Raw genomic sequence first — 26,634 nt, 5'->3', positions numbered from 1 at the left:
TAAGTTTAGGGGGCCCCTGGGTGGCTCATTCGGTTAAGTGTCTGCTTTCAGCTCAGATCATGATCCCAGGGTCCTGGGATCGAGCCCCATGTCAGCCTCCCTGCTCAGCAGAGAGCCTTCTTCTCCCCCTCCCTGTGTGCCCCCCCCCGCTTGTGCTCTCTCTCTGTCAAATAAATAAATAAAATCTTCAAAAAAATTTACAACTTTAGTATAAGCATTGACATTTTACATTTATTCACTTAGTAAATAGATTTTATAGTAGAAATGATTTATATAATAACCAAAAAGAATTTTTGGTTCATCTTATTTGCTATGACCTCAGAATATACTGGAGCTACTCAGGAGTTCTGGGCTGGAAATTCTGTTAATGAGTGTGTAATAGAGGGATAACAGAAGACAGCGAAGAGGGACATCAATGTTTATGTGCTAGTTGGAGCAAGAAAAGGAATAGCCTAAGAAGAAATGGCTGAAGAAAATAGGAGAGAATCAGGAGAATGTGGTTATAAGGAATCAGTGAAAGAGACTATGTCAGTGAAGTTAGCTGCTGAGAGGTCATACAGAATTCACAACGAATGGCTACTTGACTTAATGTCATAAAGACAAATCATTGGCGTCCTTTTTGAGATCAATTTCTGATAACATGGTGGAGGCATACCAAACTGCAGTGGGCTAAGTTTTAAGTAGGAAGTCAAGAAGTAGAGCAGGCACAGACAGTTCTTTTAAAAATTTTGCTCTGAACCGGAGGAAGGAAAGCAATACTAGAATGGGGATTCATGTCCAAGGGTGACTGACGTGATTGATTTACTGTAGAATCTTAAGCCTACTTCAGTGTTCATGGGAGAATATTAGTGGAAATGGAGAAGCTACAAATATCAGAGAGAGAGAGAGAGGTGTCATAGATTGAGGTCTCAGGAAATACAAGGAACAATCTGTGGAGTGAATTTCCTTGGGAGAGGATAAAATCCATAGCAGAAACAGTAGAGAGATTGGTCATAAATCGCAGGTAATGTTTCGCTTTTACTGCTGGAGAGAAGGAAGATTGGGTAAAAACAAAATGCGGCTTTGATATTCCAAACATCCCATGCATTTTCCCTATGAAGTGAGAAAGATTAAGTCTTTGCTGCTGGTTAGCAAAAGAGAAAAGTGTCGGAAATGTGAGAGAAGTGAGGAAAGGTGCTTTGTTACGAAAGGAAGCATTGCAGGATTGATGGGTAAAAAATCTTTGTGATCTCAGCCTAGCTTATGGTTAATTTTCTTCTTTAACAAATCTTTGATAAGGAAGCCTTACTATAGTTGGTATTATTTTCAGTCACCTATTTTATATGTATAAAAATGTATAGGTATAAAATAATTTTAATGGTAATACTGATTTTCTCCTTGTGGCTAGTCACTGCAAAACCAAAATTTGAAGTAAAATTCGTGCAAATTTTTCTGCAAATTAAACTCATTTATTGTGTTTAAAAAAATGACTTCAAAAATGACTTGTGCAAACAATGCGTGTTCATTATAAAAACTTTAAAGCAAGATGGAACTGTTGAAGAAGATTTAAAAGTTGCTCAATAACTCACTGTCCAGGAATTATTAGCATTTGGTTAATCATTTATTACCATTAGTGTTACTGAGAGAGAAACAATTTTATATAAATGTGATCATTAGTGTGTTATTATAAATAGAATTAGATGTTCTATTTTAAATAGAATACTACGGGGGTGCCTGGGTGACTCAATTGGTTAAACAGCTGCCTTTGGCTCAGGTCATGATCCCAGGGTTCGGGGATCAAGTGCCAAGTCGGGCTCCTTGCTTGGTGGGGAGTCTCCTTATGCCCCTCCTTCTCCTCCTTGCTCGTGCTCTCTTTCCTTCTCTCAAATAAGTTTTAAAAAATTTAAAAAAAAATAGAATACTACATTTTATTTTATTGAGTTTGAAAGAAAGAAAAAGGACCAAAGCAACACAGAAGAAATGACTGAACTTAAGGTAGTTTTTTCACAAGAGATATGTTCTCTTTCATGATTCTGCTAGAGTGAAGAAAGAGGATCATGAGAACACTAAAAGATGGGAGAAACTATTTTTTAATTACATGTTTCATTTTTATCTGTCCATCTGTTGATCCCATATTGGGAAAGATGAGGAAATTAGCACATTTATGTTTTTACCTCCTTTTCCTTGTCTCTGAATTTTTGTGTTCTCATTCTTAACTTTCCATAGTTTATAATATATATGTTCTATTTTGTTAACTTAATTCTTGCAGTTGATCAGTGTTATATGTTAGAGTGTATTAACGCAGAGTCTCTTTGCCGTTAATCTCTATTCCTGTGAAACTCTATCCCTGAAACACAGACTGGCTGGATGTAAAATTCTTGAGTCACAGTCTCTTTCCTTAGGACTCTAAAGACATTGCTCTACTGTCTTTTGGCATGGGGCTGCCTTGGAAAATCCTGAAGCCTTATGTGTGACTTGATGTTACAGATTTTGTTCTTGACATGTGTGATGTCAATTATTCCGTATCCGTTGGTTTGCCACCTTGCAGTTGGTCAGTGTTTGTTTCAGTGTTTATGCCAGCTTACACGGAATGTGAAACTTTGAAAGTGGCCGTGATTTCTAAGTGGGCCATCTTCTTAAATGATAGATCTTACTTTGTCACCCCTTAGTCTCTTTTGTCAAATCCTCTTTCCCATCAAACATCTGAGTGTTGGAGTGCTCTCTTCACATGACATCATCTAGGCCCATAATTTTAAACATATCTGATAACTCCCAGTTTTATATCTTCACTCATGACCTTTCATCCTACATATGGTCCACCTCTAAAATACATTTCCTGTCCAAACATTTCTCATCTTCTTTATTTTATTTCAAGTTACCACTCATTTGGTCATCTCTCATATGTACTACTACTACTACCTCCTAACTGAGTCTTTCTGCCATCATTCTTGTCCCTTCCCTTAAAGTTTGTTCTTTTTAAAGTAGCCAAAATGGCCTCTTGCCATAAATCGTATCTTATTACCCTACCTCCTCTTTACTTCAAACTTTCCAGTTAATGGCTTCCCATTATAGCTAGAGTAAAATCCAAACTCCCATAACTTACAAATGTATGTGAACTGCTTTACTTCTCCAACTTAACCTCTGTTTACCGTCCTCCACTGTGGTTCACCCACACTGACCTTCTTTCTATTTCTGAAACACTTCAAGCTTGTTCCCATTTTAGGGATTTTATACTTCTTCTTAGAATGCTTTTCCTTCAGATCTTCACATTACTGCCTCCTCCTGTCCATTCTGGTCTCAGCTCTGGTGTCATCTTAGAGAGGCCTCCCTTACTATCCTCCTTAAAGTATTGCACAGCGACGTGACCACTCCCCGACTGCACATACATGCTATCTCACATCAGCTTTTTTATACAGAATAATACCAAAGAAGTTTTAAAAGATCAGATAAAATCCTGTCACCAAAATGACCGTAGTTAGTATTTTCAGAAATTTCTTGATTTTATAAAAAAAATGTGATCTAATGTTTTTTGACTAAATTAAACAGGAAACTTTGTCACTAATATAAGTGAAAAATTAGTATCACTTGCCAAAATTTAAGATAATAAAAATAAATACAATGAAAGCTATGTATTAAATTTTTAGCCTTTAGAAGCTCTGAGACTGAGGTCTGCTCTGTTGATAAAAAGATAAATTTATAGATGTTAGATATTAAAGACCAGCAGCATCAGACTGAGATTTTCTCTTTCACATATTCAAAAGGACTGAAGAGAATTGAGATGGAAATAACTTTCTTGTCAAACAATTCAGTGGATGTAGTATAGTCTTCAAGATGAGTAAAGTCTTCTTCTTTACCAGTACAATATTTCCCCCAAAGAGGAATGATGATAATAATTATAACAATTATAATAATCATTGTTTTAGTTAAAGTGAAGTTGAAATAAATAACTCTGGCCATGGACTAGGGTAAAAATGTTCTGGTGAAATAAGAAGAATTAGTGGGGGGGAATCTCTATAAATTCACAAAACTTTTATTAACCTATTCCAAGGTGAATTGAATGACATGAAATGATATTACTAAAAGCTAATGTTTGAGTATATTACTATGAAATTTCTTCTAAATTACCAATTCCTACATCATTAAAAAAAGTAGTGTATGCCTCAATTACTGAAAGAGTTTATGTGTGGGGCTTTCTGCTAAGCGCTTTACATATGATATCTGATTTAATCATACCCATTCTCTAAGAGGTAAAAACGTCTTCATTTTAAAGATGTGAAGATAAGATCCTTAGGGGTTTAATTGTTTTGTCTAAGATTTTATGACAAGTAAGCCTGTCTGACTCGAAAACCCTTACTTTTAACCACTGCATCTTATACTAAAACGGATAAGATGTGGAAGAATGCTCTAATGTAAGTATACAGTAAAGTGTGTTGACCTAGGAGTGTATCTTTGGGAAGTAATCTCTAACTTTTTAGAAACTTTCTAAGAAATGGAAGTTGCCCATATGGCCACCAAATTTCTGTAGCTTATATTTTACAGCTGTTTTAGGCCTCATTTCATCACAAGGCTATTCAGTTTTAAAGGGTAACTTTAATGTTGCCTTCACTTAATTTTTATCTTAATTTTTGGCAATACTTATCAAAAAAATATAAGTTCTTCTCATAGTATGTTACCACCTCACATACAAATTAATAATAATAATAACAACAACAACTTTCAGGCATAGGAACAACAGTGCAATCCAGAGTGTATAAGGTTTGTGTTTTGAGTTTTTTTCTTACAGTAGGGGAATGGATTAGTGATGATACAGTCATAACTTCTCTTCTAGCCAAATCCCTGAAAGACTCCAGGCAAAGTGCAATCTAGAGGATAATTTAAAGGTTTATAAAATAGGCAAGTGCTATTTCCCTTTATTCTAGTTTTCTGTTTGGATTAATTCAGATGATCAGAGAGCTTTATTTTCTTTGCTTCCAGAAGAATTGCAGTTCCTAAGTTTCTCTCTGTTATCTACTCAATTAAAATTGAGGGTTGCGTTAAGAAATTGTCATTTAAAACCTGATGCATTTACTGTTGTTGAGGACATCGCTATAGTTAACTCATTGGTTCTTACATAAAGATGACTACATAGGATATTTTTCATTTGGAGTGTCATAAAAAGTGTAGTTATTTTTATAGCTGAACTGACCATACTGTCTTCGTTGCTCTGCCACGAAGCTTTCATTTTTATATTTTCCTATTTTATTTTGTCATTTGTGTAAGATGCCTCAAAACATGTTAAATATTGTACTTCTAGGAAGTCTTTTTTCATACTTTCCAAATATTCAAAAAATGTACCTAAATCACTGTCTGTGTAGTGTATTTACCAGTAAGATATAATATACACCCTCATTTCTTGCTAATTTTGTTCATATAATTTGTATGGCACTATTTAACATATCATCAGTTTAATGCCAAGAATACTTTATTATTTTAAATACTTATATTTTAATTGCAACAATATACTTATGTTTTTTAATTTATATTACTGAATAGTTGTACGTTGAGATACAAACAGCTTAATTATTTTAAATTCTAGAAAATTATATTTAAAAATTCTTTGTAAACTGTAATGAGAATATCTTGGTCTTTGATACAGAAGAATGAGCTATGGTCACTGTTTTTCTCTTATTAAAACTCAATCAAACTGTCTCTCATGATTCCTATGATATCTTTATCTAAAATAATCAATGCTTTATGTTTGAAAACATCTCATTTTGGGTATATAATCTAGTTGGTAATTTAAATTAAATTAATTTGTTTATAAATGTGTTTTTTGTTTTGTGGGTATATCACTGCTTTCTGTTTATAATATTTCTTAGTATTTGTTCATTTTTGTGATACTGTTCTTTATCTGGTAATTTGAGTAAATCCCAGTTGAATTATGTTGCCACATTATGTCTTCAAAAGGGCATAAAGTCAGTACACATGCTTCAGTAATATCTGGTTGTTTTACCCTTATGTTTCCAGTTGGCAATTTGAAATTATGGCTTCAACTGCACTTTAAATATGTGATAATAGCATGTGTTTCTAATAAGGGCCAGCACCATTTTGTTCAGATAGTGTGAATGGTTGTCACTCATATATGACAAATGCACCTTCATCTGCTTCTTTGATAGCCCCCTAAAAACCATACCCTCAAATCAGGCCGATGAAATTAGCTGCTGTGTAAATTGTGTGTCTGAGTGGTTCATTATCTAATCACCGTCAGAACCACAGTGATAAAGTAGATTGAAGCAGGGAAGAGGTCTGCCAGATGATTTCACCCACCCCCCCACCCCAAATCCGGTTTCCCTTGGAAACCCTAATAGTGCAGTTTAGAACTTCAGGCTCTCATGCCTGCAATTCAGTATCTTTTAATGTACCAAACCTGAAAATAGCAGTAGTTCTGGAGCATAATTTTCTTTCTGTAAAGATCATAATTTTATTTATTTCAATCAGTTTTTGAAATGTTGAAGTTCTTGAATTACTGTTTTGTTGCTGGTGCCCTAAATATCACTAAATAGGTCAAAATATATATATACTATGTGCTGCTTGCAAGAATTCAGAATAATTTGAATAAGTTGTTAACCTTCTAGGAATCTTTAATAATGGCTTTCTGTATTGTTTATTGGATTGCTTCTCTTTAATTCATTTTAGGTGCTTTTGAAGATGATGATATCACGCATGTTGAAGGAAGTGTAGATCCTATTCGAGATATAGAAATAATACACGAAGAACTTCAGCTTAAAGATGAGGAAATGATTGGGCCCATTATAGATAAACTAGAAAAAGTGGCTGTGAGAGGAGGAGATAAAAAATTAAAACCTGAATATGTAAGTAAAAATTTATAGCTTCTTTGATACTTGAGTTCATTTTTTAAATTAAATTTTTAATAGTAATGCATCTAATAAAATGAAATACCTAATATTGTTATGGAATTTTAGAATCCAAGGATAATTTCTGTTAAAAAATCATGGAGAAACTTCATTTTCTTTTGGTAACAGAGGGTCATTATGACAGGCTATTTAAGGTGTTCTTAGCAAGGCATATTTAGCAGTAATATTGAGTTTTCATATGGTTTCTATGTATATTCTCAAGTTTTAATGTTAGAGAACTGTAGTTTTATGATGAAAAACTTACGGATTTAGAGCAACAACTGAATGTATGAGTTTTGTGGATTTGAAGAAGTGATTTATACAAGAAATTGGTCTTCCATAGAGGTTGACTGAATGAATGTACTTTTAGAAAGACAATTTTAATCTTTATGGAGTGAAAACACATATCATTGTCTTTAATATTCAAATTTTTTTTATCATATTGTACTGAGTAATTATTAGTAAATATAATGTTTCAAAATCAGTTTTGAAGATTTTAGTTTAAGTATGATCAAATGGTCTTTTACGTTAAAAAAAAATGGCCTTAATTATGTATTTTCTTGGGGCACCTGGCTGGCCCAGTGGGTAGAGAGTATGACTTTTTTTTTTTTTTTAAAGATTTTATTTATTTATTTGACAGAGATAGAGACAGTCAGCAAGAGAGGGAACACAAGCAGGGGGAGTGGGAGAGGAAGAAGCAGGCTCATAGCAGAGGAGCCTGATGTGGGGCTCGATCCCATAACAGCGGGATCACGCCCTGAGCCAAAGGCAGACGCTTACCCGCTGTGCCACCCAGGCGCCCCGAAAGTATGACTCTTGATCCTGGGCTTGTGGGTTTGAGCCCCATGTTGGGTGTAGAGATTACTTAAAATCTTTTTAAAAAATTATGTATTTTCTCACTTACTAATATCTTCCCTAAATTGTACTTGCTTTTTAAGCTTTTTTTTTTTTGTCATGGGAAGGATTTTCTATCTTTGTAATTTTTCATGTATTTTTAATAGATGCGTTTATTTTTAATTTTCTTATTTTTGGAAAACTCAGTTGATTAGGGAGTGCTGCACTCTTTTTTGTTGTTGTTAAAGATTTTATTTACTTATTTGAGAAAGAGAAAGAAAGAGAGAGCTGGGGGAGAGGCACGGGGAGAGGGGGAAAATCTCAAGCAGACTCCGAGCTCAGCACCAAGCCCACCAAGGGGCTTGCTCTCACAACCCCAAGATCATGACCTTGCAGTCATGACCCGAGCTGAAACCAAGAGTCCAACGCCTGACTGACTGAGCCACTCATGCACCACAGGAGTTCACACTCTTAAGGAAGAAATCAGTTACAGAATCAGCCTCTAAAACTTGTGCACACTATCAGTAAATTATGGTGGACAGTGCCTGGTCTTGGAACAGGGAGGCCTGTGTTGGGCCACTGGTTTCCTTGGTAGTCTGGAACAGCCCAAGTTATCTTACTTCTCTTAACATCATGACTATTTCAGTTATTTCCTATTCATATAGAATAGAGGAAGGAGAGAGATTTGTCTGAAGGAATTGTATGAGATTTAGGACAGAGAAAGGGATTAAAAGTATGGGTATGAAAAATATTCCTTTTTAAAAAGAAAAAAAGGTTGTGAGAAAGATGTTGGGATTGAAAGCAATTTATCTGCCCCAAACAGCTTGGTTACTGATTAGAATAAATTCTTTTTTTTTTTTTTTAAGATTTTATTTATTTATTCGACAGAGATAGAGACAGCCAGCGAGAGGGAACACAGCAGGGGAGTGGGAGAGGAAGAAGCAGGCTCATAGCAGAGGAGCCTGATGTGGGGCTCGATCCCATAATGCTGGGATCACACCCTGAGCCGAAGGCAGATGCTTAACCTCTGTGCCACCCAGGCGCCCCTAGAATAATTTTTTTTTTAAAGATTTTTTTTTGTTTATTCGACAGAGATAGAGACAGCCAGCGAGAGGGAACACAGCAGGGGAGTGGGAGAGGAAGAAGCAGGCTCACAGCGGAGGAGCCTGATGTGGGGCTCGATCCCATAACGTCAGGATCACGCCCTGAGCCGAAGGCAGAAGCTTAACCGCTGTGCCACCCAGGCACCCCCCCTAGAATAAATTCTTAAGCAGTCATCCCTTAGTTTATTGAAACTTAACATATCCTTATGTCTTTTAGAAGAATTACTATCTTAAAAATAAAGTTATCAATGTTGTTTTTTACTGAAATGGGAGTAAGGGACATCAGGTTCTTCTTAAATTCTTGGGCAACCATTTCCTGGCTTTTCCTCTCAAAGAAAACTAGAATGTTGAGTGCTATTTTTAATACCTTGTTAACTGTATTTTCTTTTTATTTCTAAAATATTCCTGAAATTTCTGTACATGATTTAAAAGCATTGGTTGAACTCATGTTTACAGAAAAATCTGAACACCTTCTCCCCATTAATTTTTCCCTTTCCCCATTCAACTTTTCTGGATAGATGGAAAGCATTATAAGCTAATTTTCTTGTTTCCCAAAACTGATCATTCCATCTTTTAATTTCCTCATATTAGATTCCACTGCTTCAGAATAAATTACAGATCCATGTTTCTTAACCTTTTTTTTCATTATCACCATCCCTAAGGAAAAAAATTAATTAAAATTTAATTTAAATTAATTAATGTCTCACTAATGAGAGAAATTAAATACTGATGAGTAAGGATTTGTTGGCTAGGGTTGAGCTTTGGAGGACCACAAGCCATTTTAATAACTAAGTATTTTTCACCTGTAAGAATCAATCTTTTGCCCCTCTATGAATAATATCACCCTCACTGCGAATATATGCTATAGATTCTTGTAGCAAACCCAATACTGGTAAATATAGTAAAACACATGGCTTTTAGAAGATTTTTTTTAGTTGTTAGCAAAAATAGGATTTGGGTTGGCTCAGTAACTCAACTTGTAGAGAATTAAGATCTTTTACAGTACTGAATCATTTACTGCAGGGACATCTTATTTTTCTCATTTATTGAGTCAGGCACTGTTGGACACTTTTTATATATGTTATCTTATTTCAACTTCACAACATACAAGTATATATATTATCTCCATGTTAAAACTAAGGAAGCCTAAATTTCAAGAGGCTTTATGAATTGCTCGAGATTTCATGCTTAGTAAATTGTAGACCAAGTTTTTCAACCAGATCAGTCTGACTACAGGACCAATAAGATTTTTTTTTTTAAGATTTTATTTATTTATTTGACAGAGAGAGAAGACAGCCAGCGAGAGAGGGAACACAGGCAGAGGGAGTGGGAGAGGAAGAAGCAGGCTCCCAGTGGAGGAGCCTGATATGGGGCTCAATCCCAAAATGCTGGGATCACGCCCTGAGCCAAAGGCAGACACTTAACGACTGAGCCACCCAGGCGCCCCAGGACCAATAAGTTTTGTTTTGTTTTTTTTTTTTAAGTAAGCTCTAGGCCCAACATGGGGCTTGAACTCATGACCCTGAGATCGAAAGTCAATGCCCTACTGACAGCCAGCCAGACACCCCTGTCTTTTTTTTTCCTTGTAAAATTCCAAAAAAATGTATTGACCTCATATGCATTTAAAAAATAGTTGTAAAATAAAGGCTAGCAAAACCTACTTGCATGTCAAGAAATAGAACATTATTAGCACCCAAAAATATCCCCGGTACTTACCAGTCTTAACACTCTTCACCTTCCCACAGCTAACTGCAGTTCTGAAATTTTATAATAATAATGTCCTTGCTTTATACTAGTGTACGTGCCACCTAAAACAGTATGAATTTGTTTTTCCTGATTTAAAACTTTATATAGTGTCATGTTATATGTATTTATATGAGCATTTTTCACTCAACATTATTTTGTGTACTCATTCATGTAGCATTTACCTTTAACTCATTTGTTTTCCTTACTGGAAAATATTTTATTGGAAGAATATGTCATAATTAAAAAATCTTTTCTACTGTTACTGGGCATTTCAATCCCCCCCCAAGTTTTTGATAATTATGAACAATGCAGCTGTGAACATTCTTTTACATCCTCGTGCACATAAGGGTAGTTTAAGGCATGTGTCTAGAAGTAGGAGTATATACATACCTTCAACTTTCCTAGATAACACTGTTTTCTTAGTGTATGAGAGCTCATCCTTTTGTCATCACTTGGTATTGCCAGATTTTTTTTTTCATTTTCGCAATGTGATACCTGTGTGATGGTATTGGTTATGGTTCTAATTTGCAGTTCTCTATTTAAGATTGGAGACCTTTTTTTATATTTGTTGACTCTTGGATTTCCTCTTTTGTGAAATGCCAGTTCTAATTTTTCCCATTTTCTCTTAGATCAATGTCTTGTTCTCATTACTTCGTTAAAGTTATGTATTTATTCTGGATACTAATCATTTGTTTTAAATGGATTGCAAATATCTTCTCCCATTCTGTAGCTTTGTTTTTGCTCTTTTTATGGTATCTTTTAATGAACAGGTCTTAATTTTTAAGTAAAGTGGTTTTTGTGTCTTAAGAAATCTTTCCTACTTTAAGGTCATCAAGAGGATCTTTTATATTCTATACTTTAAGGTCATCAAGATGATCTTTTTATGTTCTAAAAGCCATATTATTTTACTGTTTTCAGTCGCCTGCCTGGAATTTATTTTTTGTAAGTAGTACAAGGCAGGCGTTGATTTGATTTTTTTTTTTACCTGTTATTCCAACACCATATTTTAAAAAGACTGTCTTTCCCTACTCCTATTGAAGTGTCTCTTCTGTCATATATCAAAAAGCTGTGGCATCTTAGCTTTTTCCTGAGGATTGGCAGATGACCCCAGGTAATAGTGGCCAAAAGCAACAGTGGGATGTCAACACTGTTGAGTGGTGAAAGTGAGAAGGGGAAGATAGAATGAGGGATTGATACACAGAGTCTGGCCTTATATGTGTTCACCAAATCATTTCTGTACTTTCCTCATCCCCTGCTGTCCCTATCTCTAGTCTAGATCAGGGACAATTAAAGTGTGGTCCTCAGACTAGCAATATCACCATCACCTGGGAGCTTGTTAGAAATGTAAGCTATAGGGGCGCCTGGGTGGCGCAGTCGTTAAGCATCTGCCTTTGGCTCGGGGCGTGATCCCAGCGTTATGGGATTGAGCCCCACGTCAGGCTCTTCCGCTGGGAGCCTGCTTCTTCCTCTCCCACTCCCCCTGCTTGTGTTCCCTCTCTTGCTGGCTGTCTCTGTCAAATAAATAAATAAAATCTTAAAAAGAAAAAAAAAGAAATGGAAGCTATAGATCTTCTATATCAGAATCTCTGAGGATATGTTTTAACAAGCTCTCCCAGTGGTTCTTAGGCATGCTAAAGTTTGAGGTTCACTGCCATACAGCGGGCAACCCCTCCCCCGCAAGGATAGAAGTGGCTTAGCATCCCTACCTCCAACCCTTTTCTTGGTGTGGTACTGCCTCATTATCTTATTAGGTCCTTGGTATTATAAGGTATTTCCTCCAGTTAGACCTGTTTTATAGTTGTTGTTAAGAGAAATTTGCTCTGAATCACTTAGTTCATTATTACTGAAAATGGGGGTCTTGGCAAAGGTATAAATGTAGTGATCTAAAGGGGCACCTGCACCCCAATGTTTATAGCAACAATGTCTACAATAGCCAAACAATGGAAAGAGCCCAGATGTCTGTTGACAGGTGAATGGATAAAGAAGATGTGGTGTATATACACAATGGAATATTACTCATCCATCAAAAAGAACGAAATCTTGCCATTTGCAATGATGTGGGTGGAACTAGAGGCTATTATGCTAAGCAGAATAAGTTAATCAGGGAAATACAATAATCATATGATTTCACTTATGTGGAATTTAAGAAACAAAACAGAGGAGCATAGAGGGAGGGAGGGAAAAACAAAACAACACGAAGTCAAAGAGGAAGACAAACCATAAGAGACTCTTAACCATAGGAAACAAGCTGAGGATTGCTGGGGGGGAGGGAGGTGAGAGGATGGGGTAATTGGGTGATGGGTGTTAAGGAGGGCATATGATCTAATGAGCATTGGTGTTACATACAACTGACGAGTCACTGAACTCTACCTTTAAAACTAATATACACTGTATGTTAATTAATTGAACTTAAGTAAAATAAAATATTAAAAATGCAAAAGAAAAGAAAATGGGGGTTTTGGGGCACCTGGGTGGCTCAGTTGGTTGAGGATATGACTCTTGATTTCATATCAGGTCATGATCTCAGGGTTGTGAGGTGGAACCTGCTTAAGATTCTCTCTCTCCCTCTTCCTCTGCCCCTCCCTACCCTCTAAAAAAAAATAAATAAAAATTTAAAAAGAAATTTAAAAAAAAGGAAAATGGAGATCTCCTAGATATAATTTTACCAGCGATTTCCCTGATATCATAATGTAACAGTATGACAGTTGGTGAAGATAGAAACCAACTTAACCAGGGAATGATGTTTGAAGGTGGGTTAATTTTATAAGTAGTTGGTTTATTTTTACATCATATATATATATATATATATATACATATATATATATATATACTTTTATAACTACTTTTGCCTTAAAAAAAAACAAGTCACAACCATATTTGTAGTAAAATAAGTATGGAAACACCCTCAATCATGTTAACAGTAAACATCTGGAAAGTTTAAAAAGTTTTAAGAACTAAGTATTTGGAAAAGGAAATGGGTGATTAGGGTGAATACTCTGAGTACTTATACTCTACACCTCTCTGTTACTAGACCTTTTTTTTCATAATAATGTATTATTAGTTTTTTTTTTTTATTTAGAAAAAAGCTCTAAGGAAATTACTTCTTTTAGGTGGCCTCCCAGAAGAGTTAAATGCATATCCGTTGTCCTTAGCTGTTTCTGATCTGTATTCATCAAGCTATAATTTTAGCTTTGCACTGGAGAAAGAGTTTTGAAGTTTCTGTCTAAACTTGGAAAAGGAATATAATGGGAGATGTGAAGTTGGAAGAGATGCACATAAGAGAAGTTATAGGCTTTAGGATCACTTCCATCTTCACTCACCTGAAAAATTATGTGGACAGTGTAATTTATAAACAGAGGTTTAGAAGAAACTCCTTATGAGTTTTCTCAAGACCATTCCATTTGGAGTTGCAAAGCTATTTTGAGTCAAATATGAGACCCTTTGCCTTTTCGTCTAAACTTAGGTTAAAGTTTTAGATTTGGTTTCCTCAGAAGTAGACACCAAGGCAAGGATTGGAGTGCAGGTGGTTTCTTTGGGAGCTATTTTAGGAGGCACACTTCAGGGAATGAGGAGTTAGACCAGGAAGAGACGGAAACCCGACTTTAATTTTGTTATATATTATTTAATATGTAAACAAGCAGGTAGAAACCTGAACAGCCGGGGCTCAGTCCTGTTAGGGACCTCTGAAAAATAGTATAGAAAGTTTCTTATAGTTTTTCTATTGGAATGATGAGGAGGCGGGGTGATTATCAACTAATTTCCCTCAGTCACTGGTTATGGGCTGCTCCTAGGATTGTTAACTCCCTGGCACCTGTTGTCCTGTGATCTGAGCACGGCACTTAGGCAGAGTTATAGATCCTTACAGTAAGAAGCCATTAGCATGTACTGGACCTGTGAGGGCAGAGGGGATATGGACAGCCAGCAGTCTCTGCTATACATTCCTTCACCCAATGTGCTTTAAATTTTTTGTCCGAATCATTGTATTTACTTTTGGTTATTTTTGGAGATCACAGGTTTAATTTGGTGATGCTTTATATTTTTCCTTGCTTCTGATTTATCTCTAGCTTCCCCAAGACAGTACCTATGTGATTATATTAAGTATTTCTTGTAGAGGAGTGAAAAAAAAAATGTTTCCTTACATTCACTAACAAATGGTCTAAAGGTATAAAATGATTGGTGGGACTTTAATTGGACATAGATCCTAGGCTGTAAAAGAGGTAACTACTTGAAAGTTATAAAAAAATTAGGTAGATCAGTTTGTTTACTAGTTACCTATTTTCTAGATAATCTTTCAAAAATTCAGCATTTCTAGCCTCTCTTTTTATGAAGTTTCCATTTTCTAGATTTGAATATCATTTGTATTTTTATGTAAATAAGCAGGAAAAACTTAGAACTTTTTATTTTTTTATTTTTTTTTTTTTAAAGATTTTATTTATTTATTTGACAGAGATAGAGACAGCCAGCGAGAGAGGGAACACAAGCAGGGGGAGTGGCAGAGGAAGAAGCAGGCTCATAGTGGAAGAGCCTGACATGGGGCTCGATCCCAGAACGCCGGGATCATGCCCTGAGCTGAAGGCAGACGCTTAACCGCTGTGCCACCCAGGCGCCCCAACTTAGAACTTTTTAATGCTAAAACAGAATCTCTCCTAAGTGTAAGGTATATTCTGACGTAAAGTCATCTTTTATAGTGGGTCTTGCTGTTTGTGGTAAAACTGAGGCACTAAAGAAGGCAGGTGTGTGATAATCATTTTCTATTGGTATTAACTAACCAGTAAATTAGTTTCCTAGGGATGCTGTAACAAATCCTACAAACCGGATTAAAACAATAGAAATGTGTTCTTTCAAAGTCTAGAGACTAGAAGTCTGACATCAGGGTGTTGGCAGGGCGATGTTTCCTTTGAACCCTCCTGAGGAGAGTCCTTTCTTGGCTTTTCAGCTTCCGGTAGCCGTAGACCTTCTTTGGTCCATGGCTGTATAGCTCCAGTCTCTGCCTCCATCTTCACATAGCCGTCCTCTCTCTGTGTTTCTGCCAAATTTCCATCTTCTTACAAGGACACAAGTCATAATTGGGCTGAGGGCCCACCCCTACTCCAGTATGGCTTCATCTTAACTAATTCTCAATTAAGGTCACACTCTGAGTACCAGGGGTTAGGACTTCAATGTATCTTTTTGGAGGACGGTTTATGATATAACATTAACACTAGGACATTAAGATCAAAGTTGATTTTATTTCTTGATTTGAGAGAAGGTTTATGCGTGGGTGTGCGGGCACATGTGCAAACATGAGCAAGTGCAGGGTCAGAGGTAATCTCAACCAGACTTCCCTGATGTGGGGCTCGACCTCATGACCCTGAGATCATGACCTGAACCAAAATCATGAGTTGGACACTAAACCTGCTGAGCCACCCAGGTGCTGCCAAGGTTAATTTTTAAATCTATTCTAAGTGTGTATACATTTCATTTGGAAAGACAGAATTTGAAAAATGTAAGTAGGAGGCTTTAAGGAATGATTTACTTTGTATTGATCAATTATTTGGAAATTATCACACTTAAAAAATATTCATAGAACAGTTAATTAATTAGACAAAGAAGGCAGCCAAGAATTGTGATTGAGTCTTTTTTTTCCTGTCAGTATCTCTGAGTTAAATTATTAATGTCCTCCAAAAGATACAGCTGTTAGTAGATCGCTTCTCATTATTCTTATGGCAGTTTTTAAAATTGATTTTTACATAACTTTAAAAAAGTCATTAAAGATATTTGCATATGTAATACGTATATTTTTCACTAAAATCAAAAGATTCAAAAGGGCACACTGTAAAATGTAATGCTTTCACTTCTGTCTTCTCATTTACACTTTTTTCCTCTTTAAAGTAAGTATCCTTTGAGAACTATTCTTATATGACTTAAAAGATTGTTTTCTTAAAGAAAAAGATATTACAAGTATGTGGTGAAGCTGAACTACATTCATTCGTCTTTCTCTCCATTGTCTCTGTTTTCATAGTCTCTACCTCAGTTAATGGAACCAAATTGTTTGAACTGAAAACCAATATCTGACTACTTTCTCCCATTATGTCCCATCCTGTTGATTTTATCTCCTGAATATTCCCTATATCTCTTTCTCCTTATTTTCATGACTTTTTCAGTTTAGGCTTCATTGTACTTCATTTATTTTTGCAGCTTAACTTACTTCTTTGCCCTTCTTGCCCTTGTTTTCCACAAATATAAAGTACATATCTAACTATGTTATTCCCTCGATTAAAATACCTCACCATCTTTCTGTAAACATACTGCCAACATAAAGTTCATGGCTCACATTTCTTTGTGATTCAGCCTTTCCTGACTTAACACTTTCTCAACTTGCCTGACAATGAGCTAATAAACATTCTTGTTTCACATGAGCTCATTTACTGGAAATCTCCTCTTTTGCTGCCCCTCCATTCTTGTTTCTTTCTTTTCTTTTTTTTTTTTTTTAAGATTTTAAAATTTATTTATTTGACAGAGAGAGACAGCCAGTGAGAGAAGGAACACAAGGAGGGGGAGTGGGAGAGGAAGAAGCAGGCTCCCAGCAGAGCAGGGAGCCCAACGCGGGGCTCGATCCCAGGACCCTGGGATCAGGCCCTGAGCCGAAGGCAGACACTTAATGACTGAGCCACCCAGGTGACCCTCCATTCTTGTTTCTTCGTCATCTTTTTAGACATGGCCTACAGCAGAAGTTTCCTACACTTTAAAAAATGTTTTGATTGTGATGAACTGTATATAACATAAAATTTACCACTTTAACCATTTTAAGTGTACAATTTAGTGGCATTAAGTACATTCACAATGTTCTACAACTATTACCATTGTCCATTTTCAGAATTTTTTCACCATCCCAAACTGAAACTTCTCCTTCCCCTCCTTAGCCCCTGGCGGCCTCTCCTCTACTTTCTGTATGAATTTGCCTATTCTAGGTACCTCATATAAGTGGAATCATAATTTTTGTCCTTCTGTGTCTGGCCTATTTCAGTTAGCATAGTGTTTTCAAGGTTCATCCATTTTGTGGCATGGATCAGAATTTTATTCCTTTTTAAGGTTAAATAATATTATATTTATGTACCACATTCTGTGGACATTTGAGTTGTTTCTACATTTTAGCTATTGTGAATAATACTGTTACAAACATTATGGTACAAGTACATTGTGGTTATAACATTTTTTTAAAAAGATTTTATTTATTTATTTATTTGACAGAGATAGACAGCCAGCGAGAGAGGGAACACAAGCAGGGGGAGTGGGAGAGGAAGAAGCAGGCTCATGGCGGAAGAGCCTGATGTGGGGCTCGATCCCAAAACGCTGGGATCACATCCTGAGCCGAAGGTAGACGCTTAACCGCTGTGCCACCCAGGCGCCCCATGGTTATAACATTTTTGAAATAGTCCAGAAGGAAATACTAAGCGATAATAGTGGATTAGAGAGATAGAGTTATGAATGCTTCCTCCTTAAATAATTTTCTCTTAATTTTATTGCTTTTATAAAATAAAGTTATGGAAATGAACCCCAAAGTTAAAAAAATATTAAATATAGCAACCCATTTAGAAATACATGAGCCAGGAATGTGATTAGAGATTATTGTAGTTCATTATTTAAATCTACATAATACACATGCCCCCAAACTAGGAAAGAGGTTATAAAATTTTCAAAATTAGAATGACAAGTTGCTTAATTTAATGTGGCAATACCAATATGAGAGTCAAACTACGCTAGGTAGGACTACTTTATTGGTTTAGGAGAAATTATTTTCATAGTAAGTATTCTAAGCATAAATGAGGTATTTTTTACAATGATACTCTTAGACAGCAGTGGGAAGGATTGAGGCAAAGTGTCTCCTTTTTCATGAACTGGAATGAGAAAAATGAGGGTATAAATGTAATTGACCAGGATTCATTAAATGATCATCTTAACACTTTGTAAGGTATTTTATTTTCTCGGTTTATAGTCATTATTTTAAGCAAATCATTGTTTTTCTTTTAAGGTTTTAGAAAAAATTTTTTTTCTTATTTGGTAATATGTGAACATACAGGGAAGATCTGCTAAAGATGAAAATCTTCTGAGTGATTTAATCTGAGAAGTTTTATTGTATTTTTTCATGTTTAGTTATAAGGACCAAGGATTCAACTTAGGCTATTTCAAGAAATGGGTTTTTATTTTTAAAATACAAGGCAATAAGGGAAATGGAAATCCAAAAATGTTTAAGATCGGGAAGTGTGGTATAGCCAGGCCTTTTGGAGTAGAATTCTAAATCAGCCCAGGGCAGCACCCAGGAATTCAGAAGTCTGCACCTTCTCTGTGTGGTGCCCTGCCATTCATGTAACTCAGATGGTCGTCATTTCTGCTTCACTGGAATTCTGCCTTTTTTTCTGCTGCCACCAGAGTTCATCTGCTTTTTTACATACTGTTTTTATTCCTGATTTCTGCTTCTACATAATTTCTCCTTACTTCTAATTAACCTTTGTCACGTCATGTAATTTACTCTGTCTTATGTTCATTCAGTGTATCTTTGCAGCTTAAGTCTCCAATTGTCTTATCTCAGTATTTCCTGATCCGGATTCCTAAAAGCAAGCATCTGATTGCCTCAGTTTATTCCCATTTTCGCAGAGTTTTTTTCACCTAAGACCACTTCATAGGTCAAGTACCTACCAATTCTGGCCATGAGACTGTTTTTGGGTAGGACTGTTTCCTCCTCAAACCTCTTATTTATGCCCACTCCCTGTTTCGTCCATCCTTACCTTCAGGAGATGACCTTGCCTCCTACTTCAGAGATCAAAATAAAAGCTACCAGACAGGAATTCACTCAGTTTTCACTCCTCTTAATCTGTGGCTAGTTATTCCAATTCTTTGGATCCTATCATGTCCTAACTTTTCAGAATGTCCAAACTTTTCAGATGACTATTAGTCATCCTTTCTTTTTTCCCCCTTCATTGCCTTTACTTTATTGAGATAAATGCACATATCATAAAGCTTGCCCTTAATATCCAGTGGTTTTAGTGTATTCACAAATTGTGTTTTAATCACCAGTAATCCCTTCTTTCGTGTATATACAACTTGTCCCTCTCAAGCCAGATTGTTTTCTTTAACAATTTGAAGGTATCCTTTTTAATCTTGTGGGGAAGCACTTCTTTCTTAATATTGCATACCTTGTCCTTCATTTACTATATTTTCACTTCCGTTCTTCTTAAAAACTTCTTGAAAGAGTTATTTTTTCTACCTCGTAATAACTCAGTCTAATCTACCTGCCCGTCACACTCAAACAGGTTTCACCAGGGTAATCAGTGACTTCTGCAGTTTTAAATCTAGTGGACATTTTCAGTCATTGTGATTTTTCAGTAGCCCTCCTTCTCTAGCAACTTCTGTTTCTTTTGCAGGCTTATCCTCTTAATATTTTTGTTCTTAAATATTGGCATTACTTAAAATTGAATCTAAGGCTCTCTCCTCTCAGTTTCCTTTCTATGTGATATCATCCGTATCCACTGCTACAATTAACTGTTTAAATACAAATAACTTCCAGATTTGTATCTCTAAGCCTTATCAGCCCTTGGAGCTCCAGACTAATCTATTTCATTCCTGACTTTGACATCTTATGGATTTCTCAAAGATATCTCAGAATTAACACATCTAAAATCAAACGCGAGGATCCCCTCCTTCACATCTGATTCTCTTACACGGGTTTTTATTTCAGTGAAATGTACTGCTATCTATTAGATTATGCAAACCAGAAACCTAGTCATCTTTGACAGTCTCTTCCCATCATTTCACATATTTAATCTGTCACTGAATTCTGGCAATATGTAGATATATGGATATAATAATATGCCTATATTTTCTTGTATGTGTAGACATAGAGATAAAGGATAAAACAAATGTGGCAAAATGATATATTAATGAATCTGGATGTACAGACATTTCTCTATTATTCTTGTAGCTTTTCTGAAGTTTAAAATTATTTCAAAATAAAAAAAAATAAAATATTTTATGATTTTAATGTATAGAGATACAGTGAAAATACATGACAATAATAGCACAATCCATGTGAGAAGGCAATAATAGAATGAGCGAGTAGAGTAATAATACTCCAGTTAAAAGACAAAGAGTTTGGTGGTTCCTCAAATAGTTAAATTTAGTTAAACATAGAATTACCATATGACCCAGCAGTTAAATTCTTGGATTGATATTTCCAAAAGAATTTAAAACAGGTACTCAAACAAATATGTACATGCATATTCACAACAGTGTTATTCACAATAGCCAGAATGTGGAAGACAGCCCAATGTCTATCAGGGATGAGTGGATAAACAAATTGTGGTATATACATACAGTGGAATATTATTTAACCTTAAAAAGTAAATGAGTACTAGAGAAAGACAAGCCAAGAAACAGACTCTTAACTATAGAGAACAAACTAATGGTTACCAGAGGGGGGGTGGGGGGGGGGTTTGGTGAAATAGGTGATGAGGATTAAGGAGTGTACCTGTCGGTCATGAGCACGGGACGATGTATGGAATTGTTGAATTAGTATATTGTATACCTGAATCTAACCTTCAACTGTATGTTAACTATATTGGAATTTTTTAAAAAAGGAAAAAAACAAAACAAAAAGTAAATGACTACCGATGCTAGATGTGGATCAACCTTGAAGACATTAAGCCAAGTGAAAGAACCCAGACACAAAGGGCATATATTGTAGGATTCCATTTGTGTGAACTCTCTGAAATAAGTAGATTCATACAGACAGAACTGCAGATTGGTGGTTACCAGGGACTAGGGGAAGGGGAGAATGGAGAGAAACTGCTCAGTGAATATGAGATTTTATTTTGGTGTGATAGAAATGTTTTGGAATTAGAGAGATGTTATAGTTCCATAACACCGTAAATATACCAAGTTTTTAGTACTAAATTACTTAAGAATAATTAATTTTATGTTTGTGAATTTATGTGAATTTTACCTCGGTAAATTTTTAAAAAATTAAATAAGACAAAAAATGGCAGATTGGATTTTAAAAGCCTACCTCTGTGCTGCTTTCCAGACACACATCTTACATGGGAATGTAAAGGTCCAAAAATAGTCAAGTTGGTCTCAAAGAAAAACCGAGTTAGAGGATGTGGTACACATGAACCTTATATCAAGATTATTCTAAATCTGCAGTGATTAAGACAGTCAAAGATAGACAAATTGATCATGGAACAGAATGGATATGCAGACACAAATACAATTTGATTTGTGGTGAGGATGGTACTGCAGAGTAGCAGAAATGAATGATTTTCTTAAGAAATGGTGTTGGGTCAGTTGTATATCCTGTGGGAGAGAAAATAAATCCTCACCCACCTCACCACTATACAAAAAAAGTAAAGTCTACATAGAGTAAAAAGTGAAAATGAAACTCCTACAGAATAAAACATCTATTATATAGCATAAAATATTTTCTTAACCCTGTAATAGACAAATATTTTTTTAAGCAAGATACAAAAAGCAGTAATCATAAAGGAAAAGATTTTATTTTTTTAAGGATTTATTTATTTATTTCAGAGAGAGGGAGAACAGTTGCATGTGCACATGGTGGGGAGGGGCTGGGAGAAGGAGAGAGAGAGTCTCAAGCAGACTCCCCTCTGAGTGCGGAGCCTGATGTGGAGCTTGATCACCACCTGAGCCAAAACCAAGAGTTGGACACTCAACTGACTGCACCACCCAGATGCCCCTAGAGGAAAAGATTTTAAAATTGGACTATATTCACATTAAGACTTCTGTTAAACAAGAGAGAGAAAAGGTAAGCTACAGAGTGAAAGAAGATATTTGCAGCATCTAACAATGAACTTGTCTATAGAATATGCAGAGAGCTACAAATAAATAAGGAAAAGATAGCCCATTAGAAAAATGGGCAAAAGATTTGAACATGTACTTCATGGAAGAGGAAATCCTCCATTAATCATTAGGGCAATGCAAATTCAGACTACACCCTAAATTAAGAGCACTGACAATACCAAGCGTTGGAAAGAAAACCGATTAGCAATATATTCTAAATTTGGGTAAATGTATGATCTATTAATAGAGCCCCTCCAGTCTTGGGTATATACTCAAGAGAAATGCATATACAAATTTACCAAAATACATGTACAAGAATGTTTATGGCAGCTTTATTCATAATAGCTTTTAAAGTATAAACTATCTTAAGTGTCCAACAGTGGTATGGATAAATACACTGTGGAATATTCCTGCAAGGGAATATCACATGACAAAGAAGATATGTACTACTAGTACATCTAACATGGATGAATTTCACTATGTTGAACAAAAGAAGCTAGACACAAGATAATACATATTGTATGATTCCATTTCTGTAAATTTCAGTAACAGGCTAATTTGTGATGCAAAAAAAGCCAGGATAGTGATTATCCCTGGAAAAGAGTGAAACATTGTGACTGCATTGCTAATAGTATTTTGTGTATTGATCAGAGTAGTTATAGGTATGTGTTCATTCTGTGATACTTCATCAAGCTATATACTTATGTAGTTTACACTGAGTATATTTGATACTTTAGTATAACCCTTTCTCAAGTTTGACATTCAAACCATTGATTATCTTCTGCTTATATCAGTTGAATTTTCAATTTGGATTTTTATTTTCTGACTTTCATTTTCTACTTTCTACTTAGATTTTGGTTTCCTTATAAATTTTTCTTAGTTTGTCAACTCTCTTAACATTTCATCCATTTTTTTGACATTACTCTTCTCTCTTTATGGCCTCACGCTCCTGTTTCATAGAGCGTTCTGCCAAGTATGCCAGATAATTCATTAAGAGGGTATTGTGCATGCACACGTGCATGATCATTTTCTTCTTCCTTTCTGACATTCCTTATTCAGTAGCCTTTTTATTAAAATCAAATTTGTGGACTCTGCACCCCACCCCCACCCTCCTTCCTTGAACATGGTAAAATCCATTCAGACTGATTTACAGGAATCATACAGGATTGTTGCCTTCTTCTTTTTAATAATGTTCAAGTCCTCTTGAAATCTATACCTCAAGAATGAATTGGGTGTCCATTTTGGTCGCCACTCAACTTATGGTTGACAGGCCAAGAGCTTTGCTGTGTTTAAGTTCTTACTGTTTACTTCAGTGAATCACATAACTAAAAACCCACAACTACCAACATACATTCTACCCAGATTATTGGTAGAATTAACCCATTATTTCAAATCTTGGATGACATCTTCCTTACACTTGCGTGCGCGCACACACAGAGCCATGCAGAGCATTGCTGACAGTTGTCTTAGTTGAGTCTTTTGTTGATACTTTTCTGGGAGTTTTAGCCACTCAAGTATGTAAAAAGATGGTAGTCAAGGATCAGTACTCTGGTCTCCATAAACAGCATTCATTTAGTAGAGCAACAAATGTTTAATATTCTGATTAGGGCAGATCCTAAATATCAAGTTAGAACATACAATGGAGGTCTGTTTCATGAGAGAAAACATAGATTGGTCTTTCCTCAACTTGGGATATTTAAAGGGGATACTCTGGGTTGGAACAAGAAGAAGCTGTATTACTGGATTCCTAGCCAGACTATTTTGAGCTGAAGCCCTGACCCCCATTATTTTGGTCTGAGTGCATTGTTGACTGTGTATTAGTATTAGTTAGAAGCCACCTAACCAGCACAGATCAGCTCACCTGGGTGTCAGCATCAGGTATTGGGATAGTGGATTTGGCTAGAGGGAAGTATCAGACTTGGAAGCTATAATTATTACAGAATAAGAGTGAGTCACCTTGATAAATTGCCAGGTCTTATCTATTTAGTCCTCATATTTTAGGATTACAGATGGTGAGCAGTGAATAGATAAAAGTCCTCCCTTCCCCCTCACACTGTAAATATCTTTTTTTTTTCCTGTTGTAAAGATGATGTTTTTTGGTTAAAAATAAATAAAAGAGCATTGTAGTTTTAAAAAAGAAGGCAGAAAGGGAAAGTTTCTCCGGTATTCAATCTTCTAGAAATTTCTATCACTAACAATTTGATATGGCAGTATTCAGTTTCATTATTTGAGTGCATTTGTTTGTATGTATTATATATAGTTTCAAAACCACAAATGGAATCACATTATACATTCTGCCATAAATTATAATACTTAGTACCTATTGAGTATTTACTGTGTACCTGGAGCTGAAGCAGTTACTTTACACGTATTTTCTCACTTAATCCTCATAATCACCATGTGTTGAATTGGAGTTATCTCAATTTTATAAGAACAGAATTAGAGATGTCAAGTAACTTTTCCAAAATTACACAGGTAGAAAGTGGCAGAGTCAGAATTCAAGCCCAAATCTTTTTGATGGCAAAATTCATATTCTTAACTTTATTTTGTTGTTCTGAACCTGCTTTTTTCACTTAGCAGTGCATTTTGGACATTTTCCCATGCAAATGTACATATAGCTATGTCTTATCTTGATAAAAACTTCTGTTATATGAATGTCCCATAATATATTAGCAAATCTCCAATTAATGGTTTTTTAGGTTGTTCCTAATCCAAATCTCTCTTCTTATGTTAGTATCACACTATTCTGATTACTGTAGCTTTGTGGTTTAATACATAGCAAGGCAAGTCATGTATTTTTCTCTTTAAATATTTTGTACTTTAAAGCAGTTCATTTTTTTAGAATAATGATATATTCAATTTATAACGTTCTCCAACATCCCTGTTAGGATTTTAACTAGAATTCTGTCATACATTATAGTGGCTAGAATTTTTATCAGCATGGTGTTGATCAGTAAAAATGAATTTTGAGTGAGGGTCTGGCTGAAACAAGTTTTAAGTTAGTGTCTTTGGACCTCAGGTCTGGGAGTCCATGGACCTAGAACGTTTATTTAATTGGCTGTTGTTGGAGCATTTGAGTATTGCTACAAAGTCACGCACAACCCTGATTCCTGGATTTTGGGATGAGGAATTCCTTTTAAAAGCATTTGGAAGATATGTGCCATCATCCGTCAAAGGCACATAAACATAGAACTTTATATACAATTTCATGGTGTTAGGGAAACCCTGAAATCTATTTTTAGGTCACAGATTAATAATTCTTGCTATGGAAACTGAAGAATATCAAAATAGAGAAATCTAGTATGTGGTCTTGGAAAGTCAGTTATGTTATTGTGTGCAAAGAAAAATACTAATTTTTGTGATACGTAGATTGACAATCAGATATTATTAATCCCGAATAGTAGGATTTTAAATTTCCCTGATGACCTTGGACCAAGAATGAGGACCTGGAGTAACAACCTTGAGAATAACGAGGCTAAACAAAGAGCAATTGGAAAAACTGTAAGGAAGACAAATAGGCCAGGGTGATTGGACAGAACATGAATTTTTGAGTCACTTAGACCTGAATTTGAATCTTAGCTCTGCAGCTTACTGGCTATGGGAATTTAGGCAAATCATACGTTCTCTGTGAGCCTATATGCATTACAGCTGCTATGAACAATAATAAAATACATCAAGAAAATAGAGCATTTCTTAAGTTAAATGTGAGACTATTAGTAAGAAGAGTCAAAGCAGATGAGTGAGGAATTCAAGGTGAGTTTGGATTTTCCTTTTAGTTAAAAGGTAGTTGTTCAGTAAAAACTAGTTCTTCTTAAGACTAGACGCCTGAATTGAAATTTCACTAAGAAAGCCAGTATTGTTGGTAAACCTTGAGAAATTTGAAGAAGAGGACTAATGAACAATATTCAGATTGGAGAAGATGTGTATGTGCTTTAAGGGAGTACCCAAGAGATTATGTTGCCATTTTGCAGATGACTAATATTTAATTTTTCAGTTTTCATAATAACAATGGCAACAGCTCACATTTATTGAGAACTTACTCTGTGCCAAGGACGGTGCTAAACGCGTTACATGCATTATCTCTTTTGCTCTTCACAATAACCTCCAGGAGTAGATAGTGTCATCATCTGTGTTAATCAGTGAAGTAATAAGTGACAGACCTTGTAAATGGTAGACCTAGGATTTATTTTCACGCGTAAGCATTAAGCTATTACCTCTCCAATTAGTATACTCACACCACTGCAAAA

The 26,634-nt window shown here is 35.6% G+C and overlaps 1 protein-coding gene across 1 annotated transcript in view; it reads left to right on the top strand.

The window, feature by feature from the left end:
* OLA1 (Obg like ATPase 1) overlaps window positions 1-26,634 on the top strand; it is a 178,654-nt gene that overhangs the window by 97,626 nt on the left and 54,394 nt on the right. Inside the window, exon 5 of the mRNA XM_034654754.1 lies at window positions 6,655-6,830. Coding sequence (XP_034510645.1) covers window positions 6,655-6,830 — 176 coding nt within the window. The remainder of the gene's footprint in view (window positions 1-6,654; window positions 6,831-26,634) is intronic.

Source organism: Ailuropoda melanoleuca, chromosome 2, assembly GCF_002007445.2.
Source record: "Ailuropoda melanoleuca isolate Jingjing chromosome 2, ASM200744v2, whole genome shotgun sequence".
NCBI classification, from domain to species: Eukaryota; Metazoa; Chordata; class Mammalia; order Carnivora; family Ursidae; genus Ailuropoda; species Ailuropoda melanoleuca.
Note: the sequence above shows the minus strand (reverse complement) of the source record. Positions and strands in the feature narration are given on the sequence as shown.